Raw genomic sequence first — 19,144 nt, 5'->3', positions numbered from 1 at the left:
CGTGACCTGGAAACTGCGGCCCGGATCTAATCACGTTTTCTTCAGGTCGGCGGGCCCTCGGGGGAACATGGCCTGCCGCGGTGCAGGCGGCGGAGGTGAAAGTGGACGGCGGCGAGCAGAAGCTGAGCAAAAAAGTAAGTAAGCGACGCTGCGAAGGTTTTTTTTTGTGTGGTTGGAGAGATTCGATTAAGAAGTATCTAGGGGCTCCCGACTGAAGAGGCGGCTGTTTGTTGTTTGGGGGCCTCCCCGGCCGGGCTCGTGGGTAGTAGGAGTAGTAGTAGTAGAGACACACCGGGATGAGCCGCTATGCTCCCTGGACTACAACTCCCAGAATGCCCCGCGCCTCCTGCTCCCGGGTCGCCCTGTACAACGTGCTGCCTAAGGGACCACCCTACCCCGACCTCCTGGTATCCCTCCCTGGAGGCAGACAAGGACAGTGGAGGAAGGACAAGGACCTCGGAAGGAAAATGAAACTTAATTTTCTTCCCTTTTCTCGCTTTGAGTTTTAGTGTTTTATTATTGGCGATCCACGCCCTGATAAGGCGCTTGGAAGATAGGTTCAGGTTGTAGTGGGTTTCGGTTTTGGTTTTGGGGGCCACACCAGCGATGCTCAAAGGTTTGCAATTCTTGACTCTCTGCTCAGGAATCACTCTTGGAAAGTGATCGAGAGATACGGGGTTCCCAGAGATGGGACCCGGACCGGCCGCGTGCAGAAGCAAAGGCCCTAAACCGTTGTACTCTCGAGCCCCGAAATGTTGACGTTTTAACCGGATCAGGATGGGTTCTGCCAGCTCTGGGCCAGGGGTCCGAGTGCTTTGATTTTAGCCAAGGGGAAAAGTTGCGGAGCGAGTCGTTTGTTTAAAGGAATCTGCTGCGCCGAGCAGCATGTTTTCCGACTCTTCGTTGACATATGTTAGGGGGATGGTGGGTGTCATCGTTGTAAGTGGCTGCACCGAGAGAACCTTGCGGGTTTGCCTTTGGTACCTCTTTGCCCCCCTAAGTGGCGTCTGTTTGAGCGGGAACGTGCTTCAGGGAAGTTTGGGTTGTTTGGTTGGGCTCGGTTGAGCAGATCCCATTCTTGGAAGCCAGGATCAAAAAGGTAGTCTTGGTTGATGTGTTTAAAAATTAAGTCTCTGGGGCCCGGAGAGATAGCACAGCGGCGTTTGCCTTGGAAGCAGCCGATCCAGGACCAAAGGTGGTTGGTTCGAATCCCGGTGTCCCATATGGTCCCCCGTGCCTGCCAGGAGCTATTTCTGAGCAGACAGCCAGGAGTAACCCCTGAACAACGCCGGGTGTGGCCCAAAAACAAAAAAAAAATTTAAGTCTCTGGGGCCGGAGTGATAGCACAGCGGTAGGGCGTTTGCCTTGCACACCACTGACCCAGGACAGACCTGGGTTCGATTTACAGCATCCCATATGGTTCCCCGAGCCTGCCAAGAGTGATTTCTGAGTGCAAAACCAAGAGTAACCCCTGAGCACCGCAGGGTGTGGCCCAAAAACCAAAAAAAATAAATAAAAATAAAAATTGAGTCTCTGGGACTGGAGTGATAGCACAGTGGGTAGGCCGTTTGCCTTGCACGGGGCCAACCCAGGAGAGCACAGAGCCAGGAGTAACCCCTGGGCACCTCTAAATGTAGCCTCCCCTCCCCGCCAATTGAGTCTCCCTGGGACAGGAGGAATTGCCTGGGTAAGGTGCTTACCTTGCACACAGCTGACCCAGGTTCTGTTCTGTGCCCCAGCCCCTCCAAGAAATGTTTCCTGAACCCAGAGCCTGGAGAACCTCACCATGAGGTCCAGAGAACAAAAGCAAAAGAAAGGGAGGGGGGCCAGAGAGATAGCACAGCGGTGTTTGCCTTGCAGGCAGCCGATCCAGGACCAAAGGTGGTTGGTTAATCCCGGTGTCGGGTGTGGCCCAAAAACCAAAAAAAAAAAAGTTGAGTCTCCCATGTCAAAGAAGCATATTCAAGGCATCAGCCCTAACAATCCTAACTTAGCCCTTTCGATGAGTTACTAACCATCCCCCATCCCGAGGTGTGTGTGTGTAAGTAAATACACATGTATTATTGTGGGCCTCAGCAGTAGTACAGTGGGGAGAGTGCCTTGCCTGGGCTGACCAGGGTTCGATCCCTGTATCCCATATGGTCTCACCCTCCTACCCCCCAGGAACTACCAGGAATGATTCCTGAGTGGTAACTGCTCTTTAACTGCTGCCTGTGTTCTCTGGTTACTACATCCTCTGACGCACAGAACACAGGTCCTGTTTTCAGGAAGTTTTTTTTCAACCCTCACAAGGATAGGCCATAGCTAATGCCATCTCAGAGCCTGGGAAAGAGGTTGAATTCTTTTAGTAGAACTGCTGACTTTTGGTGCATTCAGGTTCTTTCCTCTTCCTGGATCCTTACACTCTTAGGGTTAAGTGATTAAGAAGGGACATTTCGGGGCGGTGAGGTGGTGCTAGAAGTAAGGTGTCTGCCTTGCCAGCGCTAGCCAAGGAAGGACCATGGTTCGATCCCCCAGTGTCCCATATGGTCCCCCCAAGCCAGGGGCAATTTCTGAGAGTCTAGCCAGGAGTAACCCCTGAGCATCAAACGGGTGTGGCCCCCCCCAAAAAAAAAAAGAAGGGACATTTCAATTGGGAGGTGGGGGGATGGTCAAAGGGCTTCAAGTTTTGCACCCTGCTCTGCCTACACAAAACTTTCAGGCCCACCAGGGAGTGACCCCCAGGTTCTCTGAGCATTCCTGGAGAAAGCTTCCACTCTAAAAAAAATTTTTCCTTGTGTGTCTGGGTTTATGAGTCAGGTATTCTGCGAAAGGGAAGTCGCCAAATTTATAGGTTGTTTGTGGCTCAATATGTCACTCCTGAGAGTGTCTGGTTTCCTTTTGATTGGAATCTGCCTGTGGGACTGCACTTAACCTCTTAGACCCGTCATTGACTTTTGGAGTTGTACATTTTAGGTAACTCCTGAGCAACTTTCTACTTTCTGAATTCTATTAAATCACAGGGGCCATTCCTGGCAGGTTTAGGGAACTATATAGGGTACCAGTGATCAAACCTGGGACTACTATATGCAAGGCAAGTGGCCTCCACTGTACTTTATTTTCAGTTTCTAAACCTGCCAATTTTAAAGACAGCTTTTATGCATCAAGCATTATGCTAGAAAGAGAGGGGGAAACAGGGAGGCTGGGAAGCAGGACAGAAACTGGGGACATTGGGAAAAGTACCAAAATAAAAAATTTAAAGACATTTTGCGACACCTATGCAAATTTTCTGTCTTAATAACCTTGTAGGAAAAGTTTGTCTATTTTCAAATAAATGAACAAGGACTCTAGTGATTTAGTGCTGATGCACTGGAGCAAAGATCACAAAATCTAATTCATAAACTATGAGCCATTTACACCATACTTCAATGCAGTATCTAAGAGAACTGGTGAGGGACCAGAGTGATAGCACAGCAAGTAGGGCATGTGCCTTGCACATGGCTGAGTTAGATTCAATTCCTGGCATCCCATATGGTCCCCCAAGCTTGCCATGAGTGATTTCTGAGCTCAGAGCCAGGAGAAACCCCTGAGTGACACCAAGTATGGACCAAAAACCAAAATGAATAAATAAAAAATAAAAGATGCTAGTGTGGAACCAGAGCAATAGTACAAATGGGAAGGGCACTTGCCTTGCACATGGCCAACACAGATTTAATCCCTTCGATCCCCAGCATCCCATATGGTTCCCCATGTCCTACCAAGAATTTATTCCTGAGCTCAGAGCCAGAAGCACCCTTGAGCACCATAGGGTATGCTTCCCCCCAAAAAAAATCTTTTTTAAAATAACAATAAATAAATAAACAATACAGTGAGCAGGGAGCTTGCCTTGCATGTATCTGCATTTGGTCCCTAGCACTATCAGGGGTGATCCTTGAGAATAGCCATGAGTAGGCCTCCACCACAGCCATGTCTGGTCCATAGTTAGAAGATACTGGTGGTGTATATACTTCTCGTGGCTGGGCTAAAGTTATTTTTATTTTTGGGTCACACCTGGCAGCGCTCAGGGGTTACTCCTGGCTCTACACTCAGAAATCACTCCTGGCAGGCTTGGGGGACCATATGGAATGCCAGGATTCAAACCACCATCCTTCTGCATGCAAGGCAAATGCCCTGCCTTCATACTACCTCTCTGGCTCGCTGGGCTAAAGTAATTTTTATATAATTAACTTTGCCTTCTATTCGGGGCTGCTTCCAAAGAGGCTTGGACCCCATGTATAGTGCTTGGGGGCCACCAAGAGATAACATGAAAATGTCATACAGGAACTAAAAGAGCCACCTCCTGCCCTCTGTTTTTTTTGTTTGTTTGTTTGTTTTTGGTTTTTGGGCCACACCCGGTAACGCTCAGGGGTTACTCCTGGCTATGTGCTCAGAAGTTGCTCCTGGCTTGGGGACCATATGGGACACCGGGGGATCGAACCGTGGTCTGTTCAAGGCTAGCACAGGCAAGGCAGGCACCTTACCTTTAGCGCCACCGCCCGGCCCCTTGCCCTCTGTTTTTAAGTACATTTATACCATGGCCATCTAAACTATCGAGAGATCTACCGGTCATGTTTCCCCCCTTCCCTTCATCCTTATCTCATTGGCAGTGGTGATTCTCACACATGCTTGACTGGGGCTGTGGGGAGGCTGCTGGAAAATTTGGTTGTGATACTCTTTGAGACATCTTTAACTGTGGCTCTTGCATGCCAACTTCCCAGTTTTAATGTTCGCATACACCTAGTTCTTACTGGGGGTTGCTCTGATGCTCATGGAGGAGGAGGTCACCCACTCTTTAACTGCAATGCCCACACACACCTGGCTTATAGTGACCAGAGATGATTGAGGAATCCCACAATGTCACTCAGCTCATGGATCACACTGTCCCTCCCACCCAGCCTCTTATATAGACGGATGAGCACAGGTCCTCATATATTGGAAGCAGGTCCCTAGTGAACTGACTGAACTCAGAAACAGCTGAGGAGAGGGTGAAAGTGAGTGTTGCAGGGTTACAGTCAGTCAGGGGGGTCTAAAAGGGTTTTGCCACCCCGTTCTCCCAACCCCACCCCAAGCCAAGAGAACAGGCAGCTGCCAGAATGTGTCTGTCCTCATCTGATATGGCATCTCTGTGTTTCCTGTTAGGTGGTGGTGATTAGTTCCAGGGTTTTCTGCCATGTTGACACAAGCTGCTCTCAGGCTTGTTAGGGGGTCCCTGCGCCAAACCGCCTGGGCACAGTGGGGGCAGAGGGAGCCACGATTTTGTCAACTTGCCCCTTTCACGAGTCACAAGGACAAGACACTTTCTGATAAAAGGAGGTTGGTGCCTGTTACCTTCTTTGGTTTTGGGGGTGGGGCAGAAGTCTTTCTCTTCCTAGTTCCTTAGCTGATCTTTATGCCTTAGGCTGTCTTCATGATGGTGCAAAGGGAACTGGCTCTGCTATGCTTCTTCTCTTCACTAACTCAGTTTATTAGATCCAGATTCTGGAGATGATAGGTGAGTCTTATTCTAGAACTCTGCCAAGAATAAAACCCTTGTATGAATAAGGGTGTCTCTGGCTTTGTGAGCTACACTCCACTCGCTTCAGGCTTACTCCTGGCTCTATAATCAGGGATCATTCCTGCGGGCTCAGGAGAACATCTGGGATGCTGATGATAGAAGAAACTGGGTCGGCTGTGTGGAAGGCAAGTTCCCTGCCCACTGTATTACAGCTCTGCCCCCAATAAGAAACTAATACTTTATATGGGTATTTTCAACTTCATCTGGCTTCCTGGTCTCTAATCTTAGTTCTGTCCCTTGGATCTTTTAACACTCTCCTTGCCTTTGCTGCATTTGAAGAACACCACCTAGTAACTAGGTCCTAGTTGAATGGAGGCATAGAATCAGTTGCTGGTGGGATGAGCCAGAGTCCCAGCACAAGAGGCCTCATGCTTCGGGGAAAAGTCATCACTGACACAGAACATATCTTTCTCATTATCTACAGTTATAATCCTTAGAATCAGAGAAACCTTCCATTTTCTTCCTTAAAGATGATTTCGGGTCCCAAATTTGAAGGGCACTTTTTGTTTTACTTTGGGGCCACACCCAGCGGTGCTCAGGAGTTACTTCTGACTCTGCATTCAGAAATCATTCCTGAGGGGGTTGGAGCGGTGGCGCAGTGGTAAGGCATTCGCCTTGTGCACGGCTGACCTAGAATGGACCACGGTTTGGTCCCCAGTGTCCCATATAGTCCCCCAAGCCAGGAACAACTTCTGAATGATTCCTGAGCATCACCAGGTGTGGAGAAACAAAGAAATAAATAAACAAATAAAGAAAGAAACAAACAAGGAAGGAAGGAAGGATGGAAGGAAGGAAGGAAGGAAGGAAGGACGGACGGACGGAAGGAAGGACGAACGAACGAATGAAAGGGGGAGGGGCCGGGCGGTGGCGCTAGAGGTAAGGTGCCTGCCTTGCCTGCGCTAGCCTTGGACGGACCGCGGTTCGATCCCCCGGCGTCCCATATGGTCCCCCAAGCCAGGAGCAACTTCTGAGCACATAGCCAGGAGTAACCCCTGAGCGTCACCGGGTGTGGCCCAAAAACCAAAAAAAAAAAGTGGGGGGGAGGAAAGGAAGGAAGGAAGAAGAGAGCGAGAGGGAGGAAGGAAGCAAGCAAGCACGCATGCATGCATGCATGCATGCATGCTGGGGATCGAACCAGTCTTGGCTGTGTGCGAGGCAGACATTCTCCCTTCTGCTATCATTCCAGCTCTGAAAGTTATTTTTTAAGGCAGTGCCCTAAAGACACATTATATAGGCATGACTGGGCCCATTTGCCATGGTTTGTATTTCATAAACATGGGTGGGTTTAAAGAATAACCTGATAAAAAGAAGGATTTTTTAAAAATAATAACAGGGGTACCCTCTTAACCCAAATCTCTCTCTGGGTTTAGATAGCAAAGCTTGAATTGTAAGGAACACCAGATTGATCACATCACTTCAGTTTGTGAATCTTGAATCACGAATAGTTTGGAAAGTGAGGGACAAGATCAGAAATAGATCTGAATCTGTAAGATTCCTGTCCTGGGCAGAGATGAGTCTCAAATAGAGAGGAGGCCAGAGAGCCCAGCTGGCTGAGATGCCTGCTATGCATACTAGAGGCCTATTTTGAACCCAAGCTCCACATGGCCCCCAGATTACCACCAAGCCAGAAGTAGCGTGAAAACTGGACGTCCCTCAAAGAAAGACAGTATATATAGTGAGGCGTACTCGCTATAGCACATTCACAAGCCTGTCAAATGTTAAATGTGAGGACTAAGACCAACCTAGTCTAGTTAGGTTCGTTCGTATAAGTCCTCACAGCAGCCTTCGGGAGGAGGAAGTGTCACTGACTTTGATCTTCCAGATCAGAAGCTGTGTGGCTTGCCCAAAGCCACATAACTAGTTAATGGAGTGTTAGGATAGGTCCCCAATGTCCTGACCCCAGAAATGGTGTATTGGCCCCATCCTCTGCCTCTGTGAGGTTCTATCCATTTTGTTTTGGGGAAAGAGGGAGACCAGTGCTTGGGGAGATTGTCAGAGAAGTGTGTGAGGCCCATGCACCGCCTTTCCCACAGGGAAAGGGAGAGGATGTTGGCAGTGGGAGGCAATGGCTGCCACAGGAACTTTCTGTTCTCAGAGGACACAGATGTGGCCTTAGAACTCAAGGAGCCCCTGTTAAGGGGAACTCTTTTTTGGGTGGGGAGGAGCACACCCAGTGACACTCAGGAGTTACTCCTGGCTATGTGCTCAGAAATTGCTCCTGGCCTAAAGGACCATATGGGAGGCCAGGGAATCTAACCGCGGTTCTTCCTGGGTCAGCTGCATTCAAGGCAGACACCCTACTGCTGCGCCATCGCTCCGGTCCCTGAGGGGAACTCATTTTGTGATTTCCTGGGTAACAACTTTTTTCCCATTGTAAATGGAAACTAGTTTAGGGTTTTCTTTGCCCCGGCATAAGGACCACAGATCAAAATAGAGGCTTAATATTTCACATCTTTAGTCTAAGCTTCCCTCCCTGTTTTTGCCTTTCAGTGACTAAGACTCAAAAAGGGACCAGGGGTGGCTGCAGAACATTTCTCCAGACCTATCATATGTTTGAAAAGTGGCTGTTGGGTTAGCTGGACTAGAAATTCTAGCCTTGACAAACATCACTATGACCGTTTCCATCTTCCCAACAGTGAGCTGAAGAGACGTTTGAAAGCTGAGAAGAAAGTGGCAGAGAAGGAGGCCAGGCAGAAAGAGCTCAGTGAGAAACAACAGGTCCAGGCCACAGCTGCTGCCACCAACCATACCACTGACAATGGTGTGAGTGCCGAGGAGGAGACCTTGGACCCCAACGTGAGTACCTGGGACCCCACTGGCGGCTATGGTTCCAGAAAACTTAGAGTAAGGCTCACAGCCCTGTCATTGGAACAGACACCGGGAAGAGAAGCAGGAGCTAGAGCAGGCAGTGGGCCCTAAATCACTGCAGTGAGCTCATCAGTCACTCCAGCAGGCCCTGGGTGGATTCAGTGCTTCCAAACAAATCCTTTCAGGTCAGATTCATAGTGCTGTGGGTAGAGGATTGGCCTGGCACACAGCTGACCTGGTTTCACCCAGGATTGATCCTTGAACTCACAGCCAGAAGTAAGAGATGGCCACTGGCAGGTGTGACCCCAAAGCAGACAAACCAAGCAATTCCTTTCTGGCCTGTGGGAACCCCAGAGAAGGAGATTCCCTAAAGATGAGCTAAAATTTACCGTAGAGATTTCCTGTTTTCTACAGACCAGAGCCTCTCCTGCACTCCACTTGAGCCTTCCATTTTCTTTTCTGTAAATAAGATTCTGTGAGAGGTCCAGCCATATCTATTTGTTCACAATGGTCTGAGGCTTCCACTCTGTCTGCATTGTTTCTGAGTAGTTGCATCAGAAACTCGGCTGACCTCTACCCTAGAATGGTCCTTTTTAACTAGGCCCATCTGATGCAGTGAATGTGTGGCCAGTGGTTGGAGAGAGGAGCACCAATTTACTTTGCAGATGAATCCACAAAAGTGATGGTCAAGGCCACATGAATCCCACTTGTACTTAGTTTGGACAGAAGGTTTTTTTTGTTTTTTGTTTGTTTGTTTGTTTGTTTTGTTTTGGGGCCACACCTGGCGGTGCTCAGGGGTTACTCCTGGCTGTCTGCTCAGAAATAGCTCCTGGCAGGCACAGGGGACCATATGGGACACCGGGGTTCGAACCAACCTCCTTAGATCCTGGATCGGCTGCTTGCAAGGCAAACACCGCTGTGCTATCTCTCCGGGCCCCAGAAGTTGTTTTTGTTGTTGAATTTTGCCATTTGGAATTCTGGCCTTTGTTTTTAGTTATGAGTGCAGCAGCCCTATGTATTTTAAAGGAAAATTTCATTCTGTAATTGTTGATGTGATCTCAGAGGTATGGAGGACTTGGTTTAAAAACTTCGTAGGGGAGGCCAGAGAGATTGAGTGCTTGCCTTACACATCTCTTTTTTTTTTTTTTTTCTTTTCGATTTTTGGGTCACACCCAGCAGCGCTCGGGGGTTACTCCTGACTCAGCACTCAGAAATCGCCTCTGGCAAGCTCCAGGGACCATATTGGGTTGCCGGGGATCAAACCTGCTTTCATCCTGTGTCAGCTGAGTGCAAGGCAAACGCCTTGCTGCTGTGCTATCTCTCTCTGGCCCCCCTTACATATCTCTGACTCAGGTTTTTTGGTTTGGGGTTTTTTTGGGGGGTTGGGAGTCACACCTCGCAATGCTTGGAGGTTACTCCTGGCTCTGCCCTCAGGAATTATTCTTGGTGAGCTCAGGGGACCGTACGGGATGTCAGGGATCGAACCCAGGTCAGTCACATGCGAGGCAAACACCTCCCTGCTATACAATGAGTCCAGCCCCACTGGCCCAGATTTGATCCCCAGCATCCTATAAGGTCCAGGGAGCACTACCAGGAGTATAGAGCCAGGAGTAGGCTCTGAGCATTGCTAGGTGTGGCCCCAAAACTGCAAAATAAAGAAATAAAAACTCACATAGGGCCAGAATGATAGCACAGTAGTAGGCCTTTTTGCCTTACACATGGCAGATGTGGGTTTGATCCCTAACATTCCAAAGGGTCCCCTGAGCCTGCCAGGGGTGATTTCTGAGCACAGAGCCAGGAGAAACCCCAAGTGCCACAGCCCACCCCCCAAAAAAAAACTTTTATAGAACCAGACTTAGAATATAATAGGTAAAGGTGTTTGCCTCGCATGCAACTAACCTGGGTTTGATCCCTGGTGCCACATATGATTCTCTGAGAACCACCAGGTTTGTCCCCCAGACCAAAATTCGATTCAACAGAGTCTAGTACTTTCTTAGATGGTCCTCAGTCTGCCTACAGCCAGTTTCTCAAAGTCTCTTTATTTATTTCCAGCAATACTACAAGATCCGCAGCCAAGCAGTTCAGCAACTAAAGGTCAGCGGAGAAGACCCCTACCCACACAAGTTTCACGTGGATGTTTCGCTTACTCATTTTATCAATGAGTACAACCACCTGCAGCCTGGAGATCACCTGACAGATGTCACCTTGAAGGTAGCAGGTAGGTTGTAAATCTCCCTGCAGGGTAACAGGCCTCTGGTCTGTTCATTTCTCAGATTTCTGTCCTGAGCCTTGCCAGAATAACTGGTTATAGGAGCACCTGCCAACAGGGGATCTCTTTCCTAGTAATGCTATAGAAAGTGGATGTTTTCTGGGGTGAAATGCAGGCCTGCTGCCAAGGCCCCAGGCTCCCAGATATTTCATACTGTAGTCTAAGAGTGGATTGTTTGGAGGCCTTACCTGACCGTCAGTGTTCAAGGCTTATACTTCGTGCTGTGCCCAGGTATCAGTTACCAAGCCAAGTAGCAGGTCAATCAAACACTACACTCTCTCTGGCCCTGTACTCTGTATTTTTATCCAAGGATACAGGGGACCCCTGAGGTTGTTGCCACCTCTGTACCACCATCTTCCCAGTGTCCAACATGGCCTTTGGCAAGGGCCAGGGTCCACATGCAATAGTGCTGAGAGGCTCAAGGTCTACTCCAGGCCACAGGATACTCCCTGTGGTATTTAGAGGCCCATTTGGCACCAGATATCAAACCCAGCACTTCTCACATCCCAGGCACAAACTAGACCCCTTTGAGCCATATTTCCTGGGTCCAAGGGAACATCTATCACTTAAAGTCAGAGCTTCCTGCGCATCTTTGGTTTTTGTGAAGGATGTGGCTTTTGTTGTAACCCTGCAGAGGGAGCTGTTTTTGCCATAAAATGCCAATGAGTATTTTTGCTGTCCTCTTTCTAGGTAGAATCCATGCCAAACGAGCATCCGGGGGGAAGCTCATCTTCTATGACCTTCGAGGGGAAGGGGTCAAGTTGCAAGTCATGGCCAATTCCAGGTATTCACAAATCTGAATGGGCTGACCCAGAGAAGCATGGTCAGGGAGAAAGGTGGGGCAGGGCAGTCCCTTTTTCACGATACTAAAAGTCATGGAGAAATGGAGGGATATGATGAGGCAAGAGAGAGTCAAATGGTGCTGATTACCATGGATTCCTCACTGCTCCAGAGGAATAGCAGTTCAGAAAAAGAGGTGACAAGCCTTCCTTGTGGTTGCCTATTTTACTTCCTGGCACTACATAGTTCCCGAGTACTGCCAGGTGGTCCAAGCACAGAGGGGTACTCCTTGCAGCTTAAATAGGTCCTTCTGGGCTTGGATGGTTCTAGGGGAAGCTGCACTGTCTGTTTTGATTTGGAGTAACATCAGAAGTTTTCTCCTTCACTCAGGAATTATAAATCAGAGGAAGAATTTGTTCGTATCAATAACAAGCTTCGTCGGGGAGACATCATCGGCGTGGAGGGGAATCCTGGAAAAACCAAGAAGGGCGAGCTGAGCATCATCCCACACGAGATCACCCTACTATCTCCATGCCTGCACATGTTGCCACATCTTCACTTTGGCCTCAAAGATAAGGTAAGCTCAGTGCTCCCCCTGCTAGCTGCAGTTTGTCCAGTCCAGGCACTTTCCCCAGTGGTTTCAGTCTGCTGTTTTTCTCGAAGGAAACCCGCTATCGCCAGAGGTACTTGGATCTCATCCTGAATGACTTCGTGAGGCAGAAGTTCATCATCCGTGCCAAGATCATCACATATATACGAAGTTTCCTGGACGAATTGGGCTTCCTTGAGGTGAGAGCAAGTTGGGGTACTTCCCTGCTTCTCTTCACCCCAGCACACCACCTTCCTGTCAGAATCTCTTTTCTAGAGGCCGGAGCAATAGCACAGCGGTAGGGCGTTTGCCTTGCATGCAGCTAGCCCATGACAGACCCCATTTCAATTACTGGCATCCCATATGCCTATATGGTCTCCCAAGCCTGCCCAGAGTGATTTCTGAGCACAGAGCCAGAAGTAAGCCCTGAGTGCCGCCAAAAACAAACAAAAAAAAAATCTGTTCTGGATGGTTTACTCATTGCCCTAAATCGGATGGCAGGACCTACTACTCAAACTAGGGGTCATCCAGGTGCTAATGGTGCCACCTCAGTTGCCTTTTTCTAGCAGGTTTTTAAAAAGTATACTTGTGGGGCTGGAGAGATAGCATTGAGGTAAGGTATTTGCCTTGCATGCAGGACAGTGGTTCGAATCCCGGCATCCCATATGGTCATAATACATAATGGATAATGACTCAACAATAAGAAGATTGTACTCTATTGTACTTTTTGTTAAACTGTTTTCTTCCCTATAGTACTTACATGTATTTAGAATTTTTGTGAAAGGGTTAAACTTTTAAAATTAATTTTCTGTTGTATTTTGGGGCCATCCAGCATTGTTCAGAGCTGGCTCTATGCTCAAGGATAACTCCTGACAAGGTTCAGAGAAACCTGTGAGGTGAGGGGGATAGGTCCCCTGTGCCTGCCAGGGGCAATTTCTGAGCATAGAGCCAGGAGTAACCCCTGAGCGCTGCCGGGTGTGACCCAAAAACAAAAAAAAAAGAAAGTATGCTTGTATTAGGAGGATTTCTATTTTTGCTCTAAACAAAGGAATATCCTCTTTTTTTTTTTTTTTTTTTTTTTTTTTGGTTTTTGGGCCACACCTGGCAGTGCTCAGGGGTTACTCCTGGCTGTCTGCTCAGAAATAGCTCCTGGCAAGCATGGGGGACCATGTGGGACACCGGGATTCGAACCAACCACCTTTAGTCCTGGATTGGCTGCTTGCGAGGCAAACGCCGCTGTGCTATCTCTCCGGGCCCAGGAACATCCTCTTTTACAAGCTGGAACTGCTATCCACATTTAGTACATTCTGAAACCTTTTGCTCACTTGTTTGTAAAATTCCTTTTTTGGGGGAGGGGTTTGGTTTGGGGTCACACCTGGCATCACTCAGGGTTACTCCTGGCCCTACACTCAGAAATCACTCCTGGCAGGCTCGGAGGACCATATGGGATGCCGGGATTCAAATCACCATCCTTCTGTATGCAAGGCAAAAGCACTACCTTCATTCTATCTCTCTGGCCTCAGTTTTTTGTTTTGTTTTTGCCCCATGCCAGTTTTTAATCCCACTGACAGTTTATGAAACTTAACGGCATTATGTTAATGGTATTTGATAGTTAATTAAATTGAAACACTAGAAACGAAGCTACATATTTATTGGCCACTCACTTGCACATTGTTATGAACTTAATTTTCTTTTTTTTTTTTTTTTTTTTCTTTTTTTTTTTTATTTTTTTTTTTTTTATTTTTGGGCCACACCCGGTAATGTTCAGGGGTTACTCCTGGCTATGTGCTCAGAAGTTGCTCCTGGCTTGGGGGACCATATGGGACACCGGGGGATCGAACCGCGGTCCGTCCAAGGATAGCGCAGGCAAGGCAGGCACCTTACCTTTAGCGCCACCGCCCGGCCCCTGAACTTAATTTTCAGTTGGGAATGTAATAGGCTTAAACTGTCCTGGGCACATAATGTGTCCTTAGACTTCTGCTTTGTAGCCTCGAGAACTAAGTATTTCCCCCACCTTGTAGATTGAAACGCCCATGATGAACATCATCCCAGGAGGAGCTGTGGCCAGGCCTTTCATCACCTATCACAATGAGCTGGACATGAATTTATACATGAGAATTGCTCCAGAACTCTACCATAAGGTAATCAATAAAAAGGTGCTGCTTTCCTAGAAGAGCAAAGGCTGGACTCATTGGCTGAAACAACCACTCTTTGAATGAAGGGAGTTGAGGGTTGCCAGCAAGGGCAGTTTATTTAGCTGTAAGTGTTTTCCAATTTTTCAGACTTATGCATTTAATGTTTCTACATTTTTGCTACAACACATAAAACAACAAATCAGAAGGCAAAGGAAAGGTCTTTCCTACGTGAACAGATCCTCTGACCTTTGTTAGTTCACTTTGATATCTCTGTTACTCTGGTTTGTGCAAAGTCTTCCTTCATACTTAAAAGTTCAGGTTAGATCTGATGAGTTTTTGGTAGAAGAACTTAATTCATTTCTGGAAGTTGAAACCAAGTATGTTCAAATGAGATACTTTTTTCCCCCTTCGGTTTTTGAGTCACACCCGCCAGCGTTCAGTGGTTACTCCTGACTCTATGCTCAGAAAACGCTCCTGGCAGGCTCGGGAGACCATATGGGATGTTGGGATTCGAACCTCTGTCCTTCTGCATGCAAGGCAAACGCCTTACCTCCATGCCATCTCTCCAGCCCCCTCAAATGAGATTCTTTTTTTTTTTTTTTTTTGGTTTTTGGTTTTTGGGCCACACCCGGCGGTGCTCAGGGGTTACTCCTGGCTGTCTGCTCAGAAATAGCTCCTGGCAGGCACAGGGGACCATATGGGACATCGGGATTCGAACCAACCACCTTTGGTCCTGGATCGGCTGCTTGCAAGGCAAACGCCACGGTGCTATCTCTCCGGGCCCTCAAATGAGATTCTTAATTGCCAACGACAAAACCTACTAAAACTACTTTGAGCAAAAGAAAATTGTCTTAAGTTTCCTGGGAGCCTAGTGACTCCAGGAAAGGCAGACTCGACTCAGGCTTGTGTCTCCACCTACTGCTTCATACTGCTTGGCCCAACACCAAGCTCTGCTTGCTCCTTAGGGACCAGTCCACTATCTGACAACTCCAAATCTCTGGCCCCTTTATCAGGTGGATTCTCTGTTGTGCCTGCTTCTTGTTGAAGCCAGCCTCACAGGTGTCTCTCTGCATCCTAACCCCTGAATAGCTGCTGCATGAGGCTTACCCTTGCCTATGTAGACTTGTCCCAGAGTCATGAGGCTTGGTTGCCATGACCATGGCCATGTTTTTACAGATGCTGGTGGTTGGTGGCATTGACCGGGTTTATGAAATCGGACGTCAATTCCGAAACGAAGGGATCGACTTGACACACAATCCTGAGTTCACCACCTGTGAATTCTACATGGCCTATGCTGACTATCACGACCTCATGGAGATCACAGAGAAGATGGTTTCAGGTGAGTCACTGACTCATTATCATGACTTAGGCAGTGCCAACTTGCCGTGGGGTTTGGGGGCGCTGCAGTTGGGGCCTCTAAACCATTTGCTTCTTCCTCAGGGATGGTGAAGCATATAACGGGCAGTTACAAGGTCATCTACCATCCAGATGGCCCAGAGGGCCAAGCTTGTGAGATTGACTTCACCCCACCCTTCCGGAGAATCAGCATGGTGGAGGAGTTGGAGAAGACCCTGGGCATGAAGCTGCCTGAGACCAGGCTTTTTGACACTGAAGGTAGAGGCACCTTCATGGGCCAGACTTCTAGTTCCACTCTGTACCAATTGATGCGTGCGTGCGTGCGGGGGGTGTGTGTGTGTGTGTGTATCCATCTCTGTTCCTGACTCGTGTTTTTGTATTGCAGAGACACGCAAGATTCTGGATGACATCTGTGTGGCAAAAGCTGTAGAGTGTCCTGCACCTCGAACCACAGCCAGGCTTCTTGATAAGGTAAAAGGCTCTGCCCTACTCCCCTACCTCCACTAGTCCCTGGCCAAGGTGACTTCAACCTTGAAAAGCCACTACATGGGGTTCTCCATAGAAAAAAGCTAGATGAGTGAAAAGACTTCCACGCCTACGGTGCCAGGTTCTGTATCCTAGTCCCTAGTGTCAGCTTCATTCTTAGCTGCCTCCAGTGAAGCTCCGATCCCTGTATGCAGGGAAAGCCAAGTCCTCCTCCATGCAGTCTGGGCCCTCCTAGTGCCCCTCCAGAGCTGCGCTGATTGCCCTGTTCTCTTCTTCAGCTCGTGGGGGAGTTCCTGGAAGTGACATGCATCAACCCTACTTTCATCTGTGACCACCCGCAGATAATGAGTCCTTTGGCCAAATGGTGAGAGAAAGCGTGCTGCTCACTTGCTCCCTGCTGCATGTGCACCCTCATTTGTGCCCAAAAAGGGTCCTTCAGGCTGGGAAGCTCAGTGGTAGAGTATTTCCATGCATTGCATGTGTGGGGCCATGGTTTGATACCCGGACCACAAATACAATGTATTCTCAAGATTATATTAGGGCACATCTCTACCCTATGCAGTGTAATGTGTAGGGTATGCAGGAGAAGCTTTCATCTTCTTTTCCCCTTGCTTTCTTGTCACAATAGCCAGGGCCTACATACATCTGGTCGCTGTGGACCCGAGCAACACTCCGTTGGACTCCAGGGTCCTCAGTGATACTGCTGCTGATAGTGGGCTTTATCTCTGGGCTACGGCCGTGGGGCTGCATGGCTGTTTTCCAGCTGGGAGCTCAGCCAAGGCCACTGCCTCCTGGACAGGGAACCTTGTCCTTCAAGCCTCTTCGCAGATAGGTAGCCTTTGTTCTGCAGCACAGCCTGGGTTGGTTTCATGCACCAGAGCATAGTGCGCTTTTGCTGCTGTGTATGAACCCAGAGAGTATGAAGGGCACTAGAGTAAAGGATGGATACCCAAGGTGCCTGCCTTGGTAGTCTACTGCATAGGACAGTGTGAAGGCAAGAAATCCTCTCAGCTCTGGCTCTCCTGTTGGCCGAGATGATTTGGTGCTGACAGTGCACTGAGTTTGCAGTCAGTGACTTTGGGATCGGGTAGAATCCAAGAGCACCTGTGTTTGTATCAGCCGCTATTCCTCTGGTGGGCCTGTCTCTTCAGCCTCCCTTCTGTCTTCTGGCCACAGGCATCGTTCCAAAGAAGGCCTAACGGAGCGCTTTGAGCTATTCGTCATGAAGAAGGAGATCTGCAATGCCTACACAGAGCTGAACGACCCCATGCGGCAACGGCAGCTCTTTGAAGAACAGGCTAAGGTAACAACAGTGACCACAAGCACCTAGGGAGTGTTAAGGTCAACCTTAATTTGGTCTGACTGCTGCAGAGGTGAAGGAAACAGCCACGGGCTTTCACAGGAAGTGAGATGTCGAGAAATGGCTGAACAGCTTTAGCCCTGGCATTCCACCTGTGAGGAGTGTGGGTTTGACAGCCCATGTAGAGAGACTGGGCTTAGAACAATGTTTGCCTAATGAGCTTGGTTTTCCTTAGATGCTTTAGGCTTGTGGTATGGGGATGAGAAGCAAATAATGATTAATGAAGATAGGAATGCCCCCTATGTTCCCTTTTTCCCCTTGCCATTGCTGCCTCTGCCACTTACAGATATTTGAGGAGATGAGAAAAAGACACTTAGGACCGAAAATTGGCCTCTCTGAGCTCTTAGAGCACCAAGCAGTGGCGGTGTCTTCATTTCCTAGAGAATTCACAGGGCGTTTATGGATCCATCTATAGGTGTTTCAAATTAGATTCCTATGAGTTTTGAGTGTGGCGAACTTCCCTGAGTATTTCGATGTGGACATGGAGAAATGCTGCCACCTAGGCCCATGACCTCATTATACGATTCTCTCCTAGGCCAAGGCCGCTGGTGATGATGAGGCCATGTTCATAGATGAAAACTTCTGCACAGCCCTGGAGTACGGCCTGCCTCCCACTGCCGGCTGGGGCATGGGCATTGACCGTGTCACCATGTTTCTCACGGACTCCAACAACATCAAGGTATAGTGGTCACAAGGGTAAAGAAAACCCTGCAGTGGAGGGGTTGCCTTCAAAACCGAGGGGTCAGGGCTGTGTCCTCCAGAGGTCCATGAAGTGCTTCTGGCTTATATTATTCCTGTTCCTGAGAATCCAGGGTGCACTGCATCCTTTAAGTCTGCCCCTGAGGGTAAAAGCTGTCACCCAGTTTTATTAGTGGGAAAGTAGACTGATAAAGAACCTCTGTTCGGAATGCCAGAGGCTGTACTAAACACATCTTTTCCATTCTCCCTCATTAAAAGGCCCACGGTTGAGTTAGCTGATAGCTCTGGTTTGGATGCTAGAGACCCAGTCTCAGTCCCCACATCACATTGACCCCTAGGCAGCACCATTGTGGCCTTAAAGCGGAAAAAGAGTGTGCTTCTGCATTTTCAATTGGGGTGTGTAGAATTCTGGTGATAACACTATTCAGATAAAAAAGGAATGGGTGGGTAACAGGAAATAAACAGTATTTCTAACTTCAAACTTTTTTTTTTCTCTGCCTTAGGAAGTACTTCTGTTTCCTGCCATGAAACCAGAAGACAAAAAGGAAAACGTGGCGACCTCTGAGACAGTGGAAAACACAGCAGCTGGCACTTCTGTCTAGAAAATAAAAATGATAGGTTATTTAACTCAGGCATTGTTGCATTTCTGCAAGAGATCAATCAAGGACTCCCATGACATTCTTGGGTGCCATGTGCAGCTCAGTTTCTCCGGGGAGAAAAGAGGGAATCAGGCTTTCTTTTGCCTCTTTGTTACCAAATAAACCATTTGTCTCTACACTTTGCTCCTCACACTTCCCTTTACCATTGGGATATCAGCTTTTTTCTTAGATTGCCAGTATAATGAATGTTTGGGATCTACCAGTCAGACCAGTTTACATATTTACTCTGTGCTGGGCATTACTTTAAAGGATTCAGTGAACCATTAAAACATTCTTGAAGGACCACAGCCTAAAAATATTTGAAAAGATTAGTAGCTGAAATTAAAAACAGGATTGGGTTTCAGGCATATAGTGTTTCAACACCGATTCCTTCACCAGGGTCCACTTCCCTCCATCTATGAAATCCCAACCCCATTTGCCTGTCACTTACC

At 48.3% G+C, this 19,144-nt stretch overlaps 1 protein-coding gene across 2 annotated transcripts; it reads left to right on the top strand.

Moving 5' to 3' along the window:
• Window positions 1-5: 5 nt before the first annotated feature.
• KARS1 (lysyl-tRNA synthetase 1) lies at window positions 6-18,829 on the top strand. 2 transcript variants are annotated; one of them, XM_049786383.1, is made up of 14 exons: window positions 6-133; window positions 8,209-8,368; window positions 10,433-10,602; window positions 11,344-11,433; window positions 11,820-12,006; window positions 12,093-12,218; window positions 14,040-14,159; window positions 15,330-15,492; window positions 15,594-15,767; window positions 15,895-15,980; window positions 16,274-16,359; window positions 17,172-17,298; window positions 17,891-18,034; window positions 18,558-18,829. In XM_049786383.1, exons 4-14 carry the CDS (start codon window positions 11,420-11,422, stop codon window positions 18,654-18,656), a joined length of 1,326 nt encoding a protein of 441 aa, XP_049642340.1. In that variant the 5' UTR covers window positions 6-133; window positions 8,209-8,368; window positions 10,433-10,602; window positions 11,344-11,419; the 3' UTR covers window positions 18,657-18,829. The 2 variants fall into 2 exon arrangements, with proteins under 2 accessions (XP_049642340.1, XP_049642339.1); XM_049786382.1 differs by lacking the exon at window positions 6-133 and adding an exon at window positions 5,164-5,331.
• The last annotated feature ends 315 nt before the right edge of the window (window positions 18,830-19,144 follow it).

The sequence above is a fragment of the Suncus etruscus genome, chromosome 14 (genome assembly GCF_024139225.1).
Source record: "Suncus etruscus isolate mSunEtr1 chromosome 14, mSunEtr1.pri.cur, whole genome shotgun sequence".
In the NCBI taxonomy this organism is placed as follows: Eukaryota; Metazoa; Chordata; class Mammalia; order Eulipotyphla; family Soricidae; genus Suncus; species Suncus etruscus.
The sequence above is the reverse complement of the archived record's forward strand: the minus strand, read 5'-3'. Positions and strand labels throughout refer to the sequence as shown.